We start from the raw sequence: 15,885 nt of genomic DNA on the forward strand, positions 1-15,885 counted from the left end.
CAAACCTGAGGCAACCCCCCACTACCCCCATTGCACCCCCACAGCGAGTCATAATCTTGTAATGACAACCCCCAACATTCTCATTCTGGTGCACAATGGTTCGTTCACGTGCAGAATGACGATAATGACAGGAATTTCTCATCGGGACCTCCTCTCTCACCAATTCCCACTCCTCAGTACCACCATATCATCATGAATCTATCATTGCATCAACCACGGAGCCCAAAATCTGCTGCAGTCCCGCTAGGGCTGCGGTTGGGTATCCCGCCCAACTAGCTGACCAGTGAGCCAATACATGGCGAGGAATTTGACGGGCCTCCGCGACCGGCTAATGTCCCTTCTACCTTTTCCTCTGTCCTTGTCAACCCTTTTATCTGCCACTATGATGCTATGGGAGAGTTCTGGATCTCTTTTCCCTCTCATTCCTCTCTCCCTCTCTGTCTCGGCGTTCTTGGACTCTTGGTCTACAAGCAATATAGATCCATCGCCAAGAGACTGACCCACGATCACTCGAGGGCGATAGGCAAGGCCTAGAGTAACAGTCGAGATACCCGATCGACCCCACCGAACCCACGAGACAAGCATTGGCAGATATTCTTCTTGCTCGCACCGAGCACGCAGGCTGGACTTGATGTCGAGAGGCTCCTTTGATACGGATCAGCATGGCTCACAGGTCCAAGCACCGTTAGGAGACAAGAGCCTTTCATCAGGGTCTCATAAACACCAAGACCTACAAAGCGTTATTCCATGCGCCGAGACGCGGCTATCACCGTCGCAAAGTGAAGCATCCGAATCCAATGACCATGGCCCCCTCGAGAGGATACCCACCACTCGAGATGAGCTACCAGATACCGTCCAGGTCGAAAGAACAGCCACCGATACTGCTGGTGGACCAGTCCATTCGGTCTTTACAAGGAATCAAAAACTATTCATAGTGTTTATGGCGTCGTGGGCTGGGTTCTTTTCTCCTGTATCCGGACAGATCTATTTCCCAGCTCTGAATGCATTAGCGAAAGATTTGCATGTTTCCGATTCATTGATTAACTTGACTCTGACCTCTTACATGGTACGCTATCTTCTCCCCCCCCGTAGACCGGTCGCGCTGGAAGTTGACTTGACCCTCGTTACCAGATCTTCCAAGGCCTTGCCCCTACATTTGTTGGAGATCTCGCTGATGCTGCAGGTCGGCGTCCCGCGTATGCCGGTATGAACATTGGTCTCCGGGCTCAAGCTTCCACTAATTCGCAAAATAGTTTGTTTTACTATATACATTCTCGCCAACATTGGCCTTGCACTTCAGAACAGTTATGCGGCGCTGTTTGTCTTGCGCTGTTTCCAGAGCACCGGTTCTAGCGCCACAATTGCTATGTGTAGCGCTGTTGTGTCCGATGTTGCCACTGCGGCAGAAAGAGGCAGATATATGGGATTTACTCTTGCGGGATCTCTGCTTGGTCCAGCTATAGGTCCCGTCATTGGAGGTGTGCTCGCTGAATTTCTGGGATGGAGGGCCATCTTCTGGTTTTTGATGATTATGGGCTCTGCGTTCATGGTCGTTTTCGCAATCTTCTTTCCCGAGACAGGTACGCTGCATGATTGAAGAAAGATCGTACTGATCTACTGACCGCCTGAATAGCTCGCACTCAGGTCGGCAACGGGTCAATCCCACCAAAAGGCTGGAATATGTCTCTGATGAATTACCTGGCAATCCGCAAAGCTCGGAAGCTGCGTCCTCAGGACCAGATGTCGGTGAAAGACGAACAGCCTCAAAACGAGACGCGGAGGAAAAAGAAGTTGCGTTTCCCCAACCCGCTGCGATCTCTTTACATCATCATGGACAAGGAGAATGCACTGCTTCTCTTCTACAACGCGTTCTTGTTTGCAGCTTTTTACGACGTCACAGCATCCTTACCATCCCAGCTGCAAGCGATATTTGGCTTCAACGAACTTCAGATCGGCTTGTGCTTTATTCCTTTCGGCTGTGGATCCCTCTGTGCTGCCCTCACAAATGGACAACTATTGGACCGCAATTTCGCCCGTTGGTGCAAGAAACTTGGAGTGAAGATTCGTAAGGGGCGAAACCAGGACCTCAGCAATTTCCCGATTGAAAAGGTGAGGTTGCAGGTTGCCATTCCTGCCGTCTACTTCACGTCAGTGCTGGTGCTTGCGTTTGGCTGGATCTTGGATGTGAATGGGCCACTCCCGGCACTGCTCGTCGTCCTCTTCTTCACGAGTTTCAGCATGTCGATCGCGTTCAACGTGACCAGCACACTCTTAGTCGATTTCTATCCTAGAGCGCCTGCCACGGCAACGGCAGCGAACAACCTAACGAGGTGCGGCCTGGGGGCAGGCGCCACGGCTGCCGTGATACCCATGATTGATGCCTGGGGGAGAGGCTGGACCTTTACCTTTTTGAGTTTGGGTCTAATTGGGACGTCGCCGATGCTTTGGGTGGTGTATTTCCGGGGCATGAAATGGAGAGACGAGAGAAGAGAACGAGAGACTCGGGCGCGGGAGCTGAAGGAGGCAAAGTCGGCCCGGGAGAGCTCTGGTGAGAATGGGGGGTGTGTTATGGGAGAAGACGAAAAGCCGCCCCTTGAAGAGGGACCTGTGGTGGACATGGCAGCCGTGGCTGAGAAAGATCAAGACAGGGAACGCCGCTATCACGAGTCATCCAAGGACATGTCCAAAGTACGCGGGGTGGATAAGGGACAGGATAAGGATATTGACGATGTGATGAGTCGCGAAGACCAGGATGTAACGCTATCAAGATCTTTTTCGTATGAGTCTGGATATTGAGTCAGGTGAGCAAGCGAGCAATCAATCAATCAATTAATTAATTGTTAAGAAATCAGTTCCCACGACCACAGCAGGCAGTCACTCCTCTTCCTCCTCTTCCCTCTCCTCCTCCCCACTCCTCGGCGTGTTTTTCAGAGGATCAATAATCCCCAAATACTGTCGGCAGACCGATCGACACGCCGACATTCTGGGCGAACGATCCGATGAGATTTCCTGTTTGACGGTAATCGAGGGAACATTAGCTCGAGTCGAATATTCGCTAGGAACCAGATCCGCTGGGGACTGGGACTGGTGGGAAGAGGGAAGGGGAAGGGGGTTTGGTTTTCTCGATACTACATAGTTTACAGGCACGTAGCCAGGCACAGGCAGGCAGGCAGGCAGGCAGGCAGGTAGGCTCGTGGATATGTAGGTAGATATGGACAGGTTATACTCACCGGCCGGCGCGTAATTACAGACGGTGAAGAAGGGCGAGATCGGGGGCCCCGCGTTGACCAGTCCCCCACTGCTGCCGGTGCAGTCGGCCGTGTAGCATCCCACGGCGGCACTGGCCTTCCACACGATCTGGGTGAAGTGGCCCCACAGGCCGACGGTGCTGACGTCCGGCTCCGTCCCGTACGCGACGTAGTTGTTCACTTCGCTGTTGTAGAGGCCCTCGGTGACGAATTGACCCATGCCCAGCGGTGTGCCCGGGTAGCCGGCCCCGATGTTCTGGCCGTAGCCGCCGCCGTTGATGGTTCTGTTTTCCCCAAAGAGAGAAGGGGATGTTAGTTAAGAAGGAGGAAGGGGGGGAGGTCAAGGGAAAAGAGCATGGGATGTATATGGGATATGATTAGGAGGAAGAGGAGGGGGGGGGGTTTTCTTTACGTGTCATGTCCATAGACACACGTCTCGGCAATCAGTCGAGCCGTGTCGGCCAGGCTCGATGACCACACGAGCGGATCCGCCGAGTGGTTGGTCCGGTGGATGTTGTGGTGGCGCAGGACGGCGTTGATGTAAGCGTCGTTGGTCACGACGGGGATTCCCGAAGACGAAGTCGTCGTCATCGTGGACAGGGTCGAGATGGAACTTCCAGGGGTGTTGGACCCGGGCAAGGTGGTGATGGTCGACGAGGCTGACGTGATGGTGTCGGGAGGCAGGATCGGGCCACTAATGGTCGTGGTCGTGGTCGTGGTAGTGGTCGCAGACGTTGTCGCTGTTGTTGTCGTCAAGGGAGTCGTCGTTTGCAGGGTCGACAAGCCCGTCGTGCTCGTCGGGCACGGGCATGTCGTGATGGTGACAAAGGCAAAGGCCGTCTCGGTAAACGTCGCGGTATAGACGAAGCTGATGCTCTGCGCTGTCGCGCCTGCAACGAGAAGGGAGGGAACGAATGCTCGCATCGTGTGTGTGAGCAAAGGAAACGACTAAAACTTGCTGGAAATAGCCAGGGGAGGTAAATGAGTGACTGTGGTCAGGTCGCAAAAAAAAAAAAAACAGATCGGGATCTTCAATCAAGGATGGGAAGTCCAGGTGTGTAAAAGGTTGATCAAGGTCATGGGTTTTGTGATTGCTCGAGTGTTTGGACGAGACGTACACGGACCGCATTCCAATGGGCATCAACAACCCCCTTGGACTCCAGGCTGGGCACATATGTGGATATCGAAGCACGTGTCCTTCACTTTCTCTTGATGGTGCTCACAGTCGCCGTGGACAGATGTGTTGGCTCTTTCTTAACTGATATCATGGTCGAGGACACTGATGAGAGTACAATGCGATGTGTCAAGGGACGGGACCAATGCGCGGCGACAAGGTCAACGTTGCTCCGCATTGAGATGGAAGTAGACATCGCCATAGCACTGTTCGATAGTCAGCATCACCATAGAGAGACTTACCCAATTCTCGGGCGCGAAGCTGGTCCTACAGTCCGTGAAGAGCACCTTCATTGCATGAAGTCGTGTCGCAACATGGCGCAATTCAATTTTAACTGCCCCTTGCTCTTCAGCCTGTTCCACACGGGCCATGCAACGACGAAAAAGGAGATATCAACCACTTGGGGTCATGGCCAATTCTCCCGTTGTAGTCGTGGTCCTCCGTCTTCTAGTAACCTGATTATAGAGTCTTCAGGATGCTGTTCGAGGATGCACGAAATGCGAGGTGCACCGCAGTCGTCAAACTGACCTTCCTCGTCCATGGTAGCCGTTCTCCGGCATGCGAGACAAAATGCGCATATGCTCGTCAGAGCACGGCACCCGGGTCCTTCACCTCATCATTCCGCCAGCGAAGCCGCTTCAAAAGGAATGAGGACAAAATTCGGTCGTGTAGAGGTCAAGATGTTCTATTTTGGAGTTCATTGTCTTGTCGATGGTATCGGAAGGTCGACCGCCCGAGAGAAAGCACCTTGTCGAAGTCCAGGCCATCGACCAAAAGCCTCGGGGCTCAGAAGTCAAAGTTTTCTCGAGAATCTGGCTACAATCAATCAGCATTCAAGAGAAGCCACTCGCAGTCCTGTGGGCTTTGAGAATGCGCTATTCTCGTCCTTCAGACCCTGTCAAACCGTACAACGAGGGCCACCGAGATTTTGCGGTGCTCGGCGACTCTGGATGCAAATATGTGATAGAGTCGGCTGGTGGATACCATTTTCTTGACATCAATAACTTCAACTGCGCCGACAAGGGCCAAACGTGTTGTAGAGAGATCAATTGGATATCCGGGGTAGGGGTCCGGAACAGACAGCCCCTACGCAATCAGAAAGCCTGACTCTGAACACTTCCAAGGATCTCCACGAGTCTCTAGAGTGATGCGTCGGCATATTCACACCGAGTATGTCGACAGCGTTGGATGTCGTGTGGGGCTCAGGGGGCCGCAGTCGCTGAAGCTGAACGGGGATGATGAGATCGCACATGTGAGTGGACAGTCGGTTCTCACGGCCGGGGTTCCTAGACCATCATGCCCAGGGGCACCACGATGAGGCCCACTGGCGTCTGTGGTCTGAACCCTAAACAAGCGAAGGCTGACTGCTGCCACCGTGCTCACAGCCAGGGGCAGTGGGGGAGTTCGTGGCATGCTCTGAGAGAACGGTCCGAGCACCGTTCAGTGGAGGCCGTGTCGGCGATGCCATATGCGATCCTGGACCGGTCTCATCGGCGACATATGTGATGCCAGCAGAGCGACCAGTCACAGCTGAAAGCGGCGTTCGAAGCTCCCAGGCAGACCCAGAGGGATTGTTAGATTCCACAGCTGAGAGCGCTGCCATGCCGGAATAGAATTTGAGGTTTTGATATTGTCCACTCACAGGGAAGTTTCATCGAGTCAACATTAGTACAAGACGTTATGGCCCCGTTGCCCTCGGATGGGCAGCATCCGGAGTAGGTTTGTTGTAGAGCTGCAACCCGGATCGACCTCATACCGAGCTGTTCTCACCTCTCTACCAAGGGATGACAAGGGGTAACAAGGTTGACCTGGGTGCTCCGCCGTCAATGCCACGGGGAGATGCTGCTCCCCGTCACATATGGCCCTCTTGGAACAGGACAAATTGTGACTGGAATTCATGAAAGAGCTAGTCTGAAAAAAGCAACTGTTCGTGCCAAAAGGGCCGGGCTGAGGTTGAGCAAGGGATTCATATGCCCGATGAACGATATAGAAACTTAGATGACTCGGGCGAAGGATAGCCTTGTGGTCGAGGGGCATAGAGAGAGGTAGTCATTGGCTAGCTTCCGCCGCCGGTCGGCCACTCCGATGACTTACCTAAATGAGCTCAAAGGCCGATATCTTTCAAAGAGAGATAGTAATGGTCGTTGACCGCCCAGTCTGTCTTCGATGAGATGATGTTCAGTCACCGGAAGAGTCGGGGAGGCCGCATCGAAGTCAGGCCGCGAGGTGACTATGGCGGTTGCGACTCCCGCGCAGAACTAGCCGGAGTAAGGATATCCGTCGCGGGGAGTTACTGATCAGAGGAAGCGAGGACGATTATCGACACGCATCAGGCAGAGAAAAATCCCGAATTGGAAATCTGGATCAAACGGTGCTAGTCTCAACATAGTTTAGCGGGTGATGAGGGAGCGTTTCTATTTTTACTTCCCACGTTGTCGGAGAATTCCCCACGGATCAACACACTGGTAGGGAAGTGGTATCCTAGGCTCTCTGATCTGAGATATCTCCTGTTGACAAGTGGGGTGTCAGGCCAGGCGGGTCTAGAACATCGAATAGTCGATTGACCGACAAAAGGGACACGGGGTTATGAGAGTCTGCCTCGCAAGTCTATAACAAAATCTGCCTGATTCGGAGTGAGCGTGCTGAGGAAGACAATAGGCCAGTCGGAACAAAGGTTAATCCAGTCCCGGCCCGCTGCGCCCCGCCCAGCCGCAGTTGGGAACATTGGGAATATCGGTGAGGAGTCAGTCATCACATGTGCAACAATATTGAGGGGAAGGGAACTTGTGGTGGTTGCCATCATTGTCGTCACCAACTGCTCGTCGCCCAGAGAGACATGCATGGTCCATTCGTCATGTGGGTTCGCTGAGAGCACGGAACATCATGCATCCGGTATCGTCCATTCGAGGCATTAACATCGCCTGTGGAGACTGTCCATGTGCTCATTCCTTTTCTTAGATAGACTTGTACTTGTGGTTGGATATACGGGAGGTGAGGTGACCAAGTTCGCACGTTACTAGCTCGCCAATGCATGGTTGCCTTTTGCAATACAGGAAGGTGCGTGGACCAGATTGTCTGTGACTCTGATACTCGCGTATCGCATAGTAGTCTTGCACCCCTTCCCCTATGGAAGCACGTCATGGAAACAACGGATCCTGGTTCAATTGCCGTCTGCTGTTGCATTTCCCTTTCTTTAGTCTGGTCGCCTACACGGGCGAGAAATGACCAGTATGATCCATGTACTCGGTACAGACCACTCGAGGCAAGTGTAACGGGATACCTACCCAGATACTACCGCATGAACGACGCGATAATGAGGATAGTGATTGGATGAGGGGGACCGGAAGGGACACTTTCCTCGTCCAAAAGGAGAATTTCCCTCCTTCCCTGAACTGCGCCTTGGTGTGTGATGGGTGGGAATGTGTTTGTGCGGGAACGGGTGCGCAGAGGGCAAACGATGATTCGGCAGCCAAGATGATCTAGTGCGTTCATAGCCTAGCCTCTCCTTACCACCTCTTTTTCCACCCAAAGTGTGAGCACTAGCACCATCAACTCCCCACTCAAGCTACACCGTTGGCCTATCCCAACACTCAGCTATCCGTGCTAATGCATGTCTTTGCAGCCTTAGCCAGCCCTAAAAGCCACGCCGCACGTCTTTCCGTCGACTCACATCGTTGAATTTAGCACACCAACCCAAAGATTCTGGCGACCGACTTTCCCCTTCGCTTGTTCACTGCCCACTGAGAAGTGTAACATGACGCCTCCCGCGCCCTTTGTGCCATCTGAATGGTTCCATACCCTTGCTTGGCCTTCCTCGTGTCAGGGACGGCAAACGGGACAGGGACAGGGACAAGGGGGGCAATGCAAAGCCCAGGGCTCACCCTTCACGAGGATAAGGCCACAAGGCCATCAGGATCTCCCAGTGGCTGCCTGAGGCTGCGGACTCCATTTTTTTCCCACTCTGGGTTCTTTTTTTTTTTTCTTTCAAAAGTCCATTTCCTAGTAGAATCCGTCAGCCCTACGAGCATGGCTGGGTCGGGGAGGGAAAAAGGTGGAATACGATGACCCAAGACCTCCAGGGGAACTTTGGTCGCCTGTTTCCCTCTCCCTTCTTTCGGTCATGCGTTGAATGGATCCCCCCATCATCTCACAGGCGAATCTCGCAGCCCACCTGCTACTACTACTGCTACTGTACGAGTACGGTGAGTGTGGACTTAGCATCAGCCCCCAAATTTACCTCATCGCGGTCAGGAACCCTGGGATCTGTCACATCCGTCCAAAGGGTTCACTGATCGTGTACCACCACTCTAACCCGTTTCCTCGTCGGGCCCATCTACGTGGGTCGCTGGCTTCTTACACCATACACATTACCACACACCACATCCCACAAAGATATATATCTCGTTTCTCATCCCCCCCTCAGAGGTGTCGAATATTTCATTCCCATCACACATCAACACACACATTCCTTCATAAGCAAAAAAACCCATTTCTCATTATTTTCTTAATCTCTTTCCTTTGTCCGCGCATTGCCAGAGTTTCCAGTTCAACACACACACACACACACGCACACCTACACAGCCAAACCCAGATTTGAGGTATACACCATACTTTCCTTATTTCTGTTTTTTTCTTTCCAGTCGTCCTGAAGTACAACTACAACACCAGTCCCATCGACAAAAAGCAGAAACCAAAAGCCCAAGCCCCATCTCATCTATTTCCTTGTTGTCTTTTGTCTCTTTATCTATTGGATTGCGCGCCACTTGTCTGCGACACCCATACATTATCGCAGAGCCCAGCGCCCTCGACCAAACTTCATTTCAAGCCCCAAATCTCAAAGCAACCATTTATTTCCTCGTGTTTTTCATCCCAACCACACTCGCGATCACAATGGCTCTCGGACGAGGCGGATACAACACCCCGGCTGCTCCCCAAAAAGGCCGCGGGGGTTACAACAGACAGGGCCGTGGAGGATACAACAGGATCCCCGTCGTCCAAGGTCGCGGTGGATACAATCGACAGCAGGCTGCCCAAGGTCGTGGCGGATACAACTGAATCGTCCCGAAGATTCCCTTTCCGCCGAGACGACGACCCCATATCAGGAACCGTGTTCCATCGCTCCACCCATTCCTTCGACATGTGACGCTTGACTTGCGTGATCCCGGCTTCGATCACTTTCCACTCTTTCGACATTATCCCAGCTCTTGACGAGCATGTGATTCTCTCTCGACGGCTTCATTTTCCCACGCAGAACCTGTACAACACAAAAAGCTCAGCAATCTGCACATATCCGTCATCGACACTTAGCGGCATTTCTCGGAGTTTTTTTTTTCTTTTCTTTTCTCGATTCGGTATATCATCCCACCACTTTTTGCTCGGGCAGCATAATTGGGAAGCATAATTTGGAAACAAGGCGCAGGACCGCCAAAATTGTTTGACGACATTCAGGAGTTTCAGGCACATATGGGATATTAATGGAATTCAGGAAGGGGCTTTGCTTAGGGGGCAGTTCTTGGCATTGGGTGTTTTTCTTTTTTGCAGTCTTTCTTTTGGATATAGTCCCACATTCTTTTGGAGACTTGGAAGGGAATAGGGAGCTTGAATGGGCACAGCTAGCCCAAAGTATGGACCAACAGGACGGATTCGAGGCCAGACGAAGCCCCAGAATTTATGCAGACAGATCGGGAGATAGATACCCCAGAACCAGAGTGCGACCACGAAATGTCGTTGTTTTGAACCATCAAGACCCTTTTCGGACAGCGATTGCCCATTGGAATGGAAACTAACCGCAATAAACAGTCACTGAGAAAAGAAAATGGTCACTCACTTTTCGAAGACGACTCCAAGGATGTCCTCCACATCACCGGATCCTCCCTTGCCCGTGATTTTGGCGAGGCAGTCGGCGGCGAAACGGAGATGTTCCGCTGCAGTCACGATATCGACTGCACCATCTGTATCCCCATCTCCAACGACCTGTGCTATATTTGGAGCAACAAGGTCATTGTGGCGATCAGTGCGGTAATCAGTGGCAGAATCAGGCGAATCGGAGAATTCCGGGGTATCCATCTGCAGGTGAGATTGCGGCCGTGACTGGCTCTGGGCAAGGAAGTCCTCGAGATGATGTAAGCACTGCGAGAGGTACGTGGTCTGCCGATGCGTGACTGAAAGGGACGTGGTCCAGTAGGACTGCGCTTCTGCCGCAGTCAGTCGCGCTTCCGCAATGTCTTCGCTGGCTGACGGTGTCGTCAACTCCATGAATGAGCTGGTTAGTTGTTTGAGGAATGCTTGGATCCCACCTGGATCGGAGCCGACCACGTTGGTTGTTGCATCTTTGCAGGATACCAAGCAAATCCGTCGTTCAGGGACAGTTGGGAATATCTGATGGATCCGTGTCTGCAAGGCTATCATGCCTTCTTGTCTTGGATCATCATGCATGCCGAGCAGGTCAATCTTATTTAGAACAACGAGAATAATCTTGCCGGCAGCATCGCATTGTTGCACAGCCTCAAGTACTTCTCCGTTGACAGGGACTTGCGGGTTCCCATCTTTATCCATTTCGACGGGCAATAGAACCAGAACAACGTCCGATTGTAGGGCCCGCTCTCGTGCTCGACGGATGCCTTCGAGTTCCACGGCGCCGACAAGTTGCTGCTGCTGCTGCTCGCCGACAGTGCCAGTGGCGCGGAGTCCGGCCATGTCACCAAGTCTGCATAGCCAACCATTGAGATCGATCGACACGTCGACAATGTCTCGAGTGGTCCCTTCTTCGGCGCTGACGATTGCAGCCTCTCGTCCAACGATCTGGTTGAGCAAGGAACTCTTGCCCGCGTTTGGTGCCCCCAGGAAAGCTACGTTGATGCCATTGCGCAGCAGTTCCCCTTTTGAGGCATTCTGAAGGTGAAGCTCAATTTGTCTCTTCAGTGCTTTGACCTGCTTCGAGATCGAGGCCACAAACTCGACTGGCGACTCATCGAAATGTTGGTCCTCCGAGAAGTCGATCAGAGCCTCTAGCTCCCCTCGAGCATATAGCAACATGGTACGCCATTCTTCGTATCGTTTCGCGAGTCCGCCATCTGCGCCGCTGACAGCTAATCGCCGCTGTTGTTCGGTCTCGGCTGCGAGGCTCTCGCCCAGGGCTTCAGCCTGGGTGAGATCCAATCTTCCATTGTAGAATGCCCATTTTGTGAACTCGCCAGGTTCGGCATGTCTCACTGTTCCTTCTCTTCCGTGCATCAAGTGCCCACATCTCGCTATGGCGGCCAACACCGAGCGAACAATGGCGGGGCCACCGTGGACGTGGAACTCCAGTACATCCTCGCCGGTCACCGTGTTGGGCGCAGGGAAGTATAGGACCAATGAGCCAGTATCAAGGACTCGGGGATCTGAGGATCGTGCGGTTTCGGGATCGTAGAGCTTTCGTAGCGCCGCGGTGCGAGGTCTAGGGAGTCCGCGATTCGGGCAGAGCTGTTGATAAATCTGCAAACATGCCGGGCCGGAGATGCGGATAACGGCTATAGCAGCTCGGCCTGAGGCAGTAGATAGTGCATATATTGTATCGGAGGTCGTGTGCTGGCTTGCTCGTGTAGACCATTCATCTAGATCAGGGACTGGCGCAGAGGACGACCGGCCGCGAGGGAGCGGCTGAGATGAACTCCAGCGCAGGGCGTTCAACCCACGTGGCTGAGCGAGACATCTTCGAAAGGCGGAGGAGAAAAGGTAATGTCTGCTCAAGCTTCGGAATCCAATGCGATATAGCATTCGAACAGCTTCGTCTTTTAATATGTGATGCGATCCACAATCACGCGGGATTGTGAGGGTGAAAAGGACAATGGAGAGGCTTGGCAACGGGCTGCTCGCTCCAACGTCATAGCATCAGGAAACGGCTGATGGATATGTATGCATACACGGGATTTCGACATCACCAGGTATAGATACAACCAGAACAATCTCTACAGAATTGGGTCGTCAATTCTTTTTATTACATACACAGACATCCTATCTCGCCATCATCCAGGACAAGTCAAAAAAAAATTGGGACGCCATGATACGATCTGACAATGAAGCTAACCAAACACAACAACACATGACCAATGCCCCTGCTCGAGCTTCCCCAAGTGTTGTGCTAATTCGTTGTAATGGCTGTGCTGGTAGAGGTATTTTGAAGGGGAGGTAGGGGGTGGTGTCGAATCGAGGTCATGCACTAGTTCCTGTGAGACGTTAGCATTCGCGCAGTGGAATGGATGATTGACTGACAATAAGCCAAGGGTCAAATCGCCATGAATTTTGGCCTTCAGTTGGACTTCAATGTCTAGGTTAAGATCGAGTCTTAATCTCAATTGTTCGTTGGTTTCGCCGTCATCTTCTTCTCCCTCCCCTTCCTTGCCGCCTTTGCTGTGCAGCAGTCCTCCAAGAGCTTCGTGGGGCTTGCTCAAGGTTTTGCCGACAGTGTCGTTCACGAGGTTTCCGGCGCCGTCAACGACGCCATTCACCGTGTCGCCGACCTCGTCAACTGCATCAAGGGGCCCGCCGCCTCCGCCGAGGAGGCCGCCCTTCCCCTGCTGCTGTGTTTGGGCCTGGGCCTTGCCTCTGTTCCGGTTTCGGTTCCGTCGTCCGCCTTTCTGGGAGACGTCGCTTCGATATGCGCTGTCAACCTCACTGGGGGGTTCGCTCGAGTCTCGACCGCGACCCCGGCTCCCTCGTCGAGAACCGGAGCGGGCAGATGCTGATGCTGATGTCTGCGGCTCCATCTTTGGTTGTGGTGTTGGAGATTCTTCTGGTCCGTCTGCGTCGCCTTCGCCGTCTGCTTTTTCACCGTTCGCTTGACCTTTCTGGCCTAGTTTTTTGGGCTTTCGTCTCTCTTCAGACTTCTTGGAGGAAGCGTTTGCTCCGATGTTTGCAGCTCCTGAAGCAGAGCCAGCAGCGTCGAGGTTTCCGCCGATTTGGGTTTCTTCAGTGCTCTTCGTCTCTTGTTCGGACGACATGGTGGGAGATTGAGAAGGAAGATGTGCAAGGAAGGATGATGATGAAGAGGAGGACAGGGACAAAAAGAGGGCCTCGACGTATGACGACCAGGACTATTGTCCGGGGGGAGAGAATCAAGGTTGACCACACCGCTGGCAATTTTTCATAGTTTCAACCCCACACAAGACGTCAGGACGTAGACGACTTGAGTAGTGACCTACATCGCGTGTGCCTCTACACGCACGCCCATGACGTCGAACGTTGCTGCTTTTGAGGGAGGGGGTGTGTGTAACGCCACAGATCGGCGACAGAGTCAGCAACGGGGGCTTGGGGAACAGGGTTTGGCATGTGCAAAAGGCCAGGACCGCTAGGTGGCCGCAAATTGGCTGGCCAATAATTGCAAAGGAGGATCACGATGCCAGCACTGTGGCTGTTGTGGGCAGGGATCATGGCAGGATACTGGAGTGAGGCGTAAATACAAATGAGGAAACGCACAGACCACGTTGACCGCAGACCTATCCTCAATCGGCGATATTGATGTCACCCTGTGCATGGAGATGATCTCTTTACAGACCGGAGCATGTTCGTGGTTGTAGTGGCAGAGCAAGGCTTGTCTGATGCCTTTCAGGCCGTTAGTGGTTCTGGCCTCAGCCATAACGGGTCAATCTTTGCCTTCCAGGAGTTGTGAAGTTTGTGCAATAACAAGGCTACTACTTCATACTTTTGTCATTGTTGAAGGGCCTAAAGAGGGGCACCCAAGGGGAAAGGTGTTGGTTGCTGATTGAGGGAGACGGATTGCACGAGTCGAACAGCCTTTGCGTCATCCTGCATCGGACATCGTGGAGATGGTGGGGCGCCACACCAACGCCACAGGTCCGCCCCGCCACCACGTTACGCCTTGGCTTTTCTGCGACCAATGATACGTGCTGGCGCCACATGTCATCGGGCCCGCTGACCGGGATTCTTCCAAGTATCGAATTCCTGGCCGGGCCTGATCAATGCGCATCTTCTGCCCAAAATCTTGGTCAAGAGTACAGATCGATCTTCATTGGGGACGTCTGCATCTTCGATCATGGCACACACAATCCCGCTGCTTCAAGCACGGAAACGCAGGCCCTGAGGTAGGTCGACCCAGAACCGGTCTGGGGAAAATCAGACCCTGGTCACGATGATGTCGTTGTTGCAGCCTCTTTCCCCGAATGCCTTTTTCCGACCTCGTTCTCCCTCGTTTCAACACCAACCCTGCTCCCCGTACCAGTTTCCTTCTGGCTCTAATCTCAATCTCTCCCTCTTGAACACCCACCCTTTCCTCTTTCCATATCTGCTAAAAGTCCGTCCTTTCCTTTCCGTGACTTGTCTCCCTCTTCCATCTCCTTGTGGTCACTATGTCGGAGCCACAGCAAACACCCACACCCGAGAATACGCCTGGGGGAAAGAAGCCGAGTCGGCCGGGGCTAGAACGCAGCAACTCTGATCAGTCGACGACGAGCGCGGACGACCAGGGTTACGAATCACGCTCCAGATCTCAGTCCCGACGACGGAGACGACAAAATCAACGACAGAGGCAAGCCCAATCCCGAGCTCAGGCGGGAAATGCTTCTGCAAAATCCATGGCGTCAATCGACGAAGGGCCAGAACCCCAGCAGCAGCAGCAGCAGCAGCAGCAGCAGCAGCAAGTCGCAAGACGGGCACAGCCGACACAAGCTCACCCAAGTGAACAGCAGCAAAATCCGCAGTGGCTGCAAAACCCCGATCCTGTAAGTACCTGCTGAGGCCCAGGGCATCTTTCCCAAAGAGTTTGTGTTCTCAAGGCTCACAACATTGGCAGCGGGATATCACAGAGTTCCAGCCGTTCGAACGGATCAAGCCGCCTTCGCAGTCCATGGCAGGCCCAGTAACATACGCACGCATGATCCGTGGGGAAATCCCATGGCGAGGTCCTCCACCCTCTCAGCCCCTAGAAACTGCACGACCCATCGATGCAAAGGATAGCAGCGGGAAAGATCCCATGGACCAAGAGTACGTATCTCAAAACACCGTGTTACGGGTGAAAACATGTCCACAGGACTAACGCGGAAGCACAGTGGCTTGAAACTCCGATTGGAATTGAACCTCGACATTGAAATTGAGCTCAAGGCCAGCATCCACGGTGACCTGACATTGGCACTACTGTGAGTTTGATCCCCCAAACCCCGATTGTATGGACAATTTGGTCCTAAAGGCTAACGAAGGAATTGATCGTCAGGGCTTGATTTATCGCTGCCAAAAGTCAAGCTGCCCAAACCCAAGCTTCCCAAGTTGTTACCGAAAGTCCCCAAACTACCAAAGTTACCGAAACTACCAAAGCTCCCCGAATTGCCCGACGCCGGAGGCCTTGCCAGGTTATGACGGAAAATGGGAGAAAAATGAGAACTAATGTGTTGGAGCAAGCTGCTTTTTTTTCATCTTGTCGATCAACCATAAATGTTATGCCAGAATTTAGTCAGGACAAGGGCGTTGGAG

At 53.0% G+C, this 15,885-nt stretch overlaps 5 protein-coding genes across 5 annotated transcripts; 2 read left to right on the forward strand and 3 right to left on the reverse strand.

Annotated features, from left to right (window-relative positions):
* Window positions 1-631: 631 nt before the first annotated feature.
* On the forward strand, window positions 632-2,796 carry Z517_04772 (uncharacterized protein; the record flags this gene model as incomplete). Its single annotated transcript, XM_013430100.1, has 4 exons — window positions 632-1,066; window positions 1,132-1,204; window positions 1,254-1,580; window positions 1,634-2,796. The coding sequence occupies 4 exons, from the start codon at window positions 632-634 to the stop codon at window positions 2,794-2,796; spliced, it is 1,998 nt and encodes a 665-aa protein (XP_013285554.1).
* A 78-nt stretch (window positions 2,797-2,874) lies between these two features.
* Z517_04773 (uncharacterized protein) lies at window positions 2,875-4,172 on the reverse strand (the record flags this gene model as incomplete). Its single annotated transcript, XM_013430101.1, has 2 exons — window positions 2,875-3,532; window positions 3,661-4,172. The coding sequence occupies 2 exons, from the start codon at window positions 4,170-4,172 to the stop codon at window positions 2,875-2,877; spliced, it is 1,170 nt and encodes a 389-aa protein (XP_013285555.1).
* A 6,073-nt stretch (window positions 4,173-10,245) lies between these two features.
* Z517_04774 (tRNA modification GTPase TrmE) lies at window positions 10,246-12,180 on the reverse strand (the record flags this gene model as incomplete). Its single annotated transcript, XM_013430102.1, has 1 exon — window positions 10,246-12,180. The coding sequence occupies one exon, from the start codon at window positions 12,178-12,180 to the stop codon at window positions 10,246-10,248; it is 1,935 nt and encodes a 644-aa protein (XP_013285556.1).
* A 442-nt stretch (window positions 12,181-12,622) lies between these two features.
* On the reverse strand, window positions 12,623-13,403 carry Z517_04775 (uncharacterized protein; the record flags this gene model as incomplete). Its single annotated transcript, XM_013430103.1, has 2 exons — window positions 12,623-12,629; window positions 12,676-13,403. The coding sequence occupies 2 exons, from the start codon at window positions 13,401-13,403 to the stop codon at window positions 12,623-12,625; spliced, it is 735 nt and encodes a 244-aa protein (XP_013285557.1).
* Window positions 13,404-14,768: 1,365 nt separating this feature from the next.
* On the forward strand, window positions 14,769-15,558 carry Z517_04776 (uncharacterized protein; the record flags this gene model as incomplete). The annotated part of the gene is made up of 3 exons (XM_013430104.1): window positions 14,769-15,140; window positions 15,212-15,402; window positions 15,468-15,558. 3 exons carry the CDS (start codon window positions 14,769-14,771, stop codon window positions 15,556-15,558), a joined length of 654 nt encoding a protein of 217 aa, XP_013285558.1.
* Between the last annotated feature and the right edge of the window lie 327 nt (window positions 15,559-15,885).

This window comes from Fonsecaea pedrosoi, assembly GCF_000835455.1.
Source record: "Fonsecaea pedrosoi CBS 271.37 unplaced genomic scaffold supercont1.3, whole genome shotgun sequence".
NCBI lineage: Eukaryota > Fungi > Ascomycota > Eurotiomycetes > Chaetothyriales > Herpotrichiellaceae > Fonsecaea > Fonsecaea pedrosoi.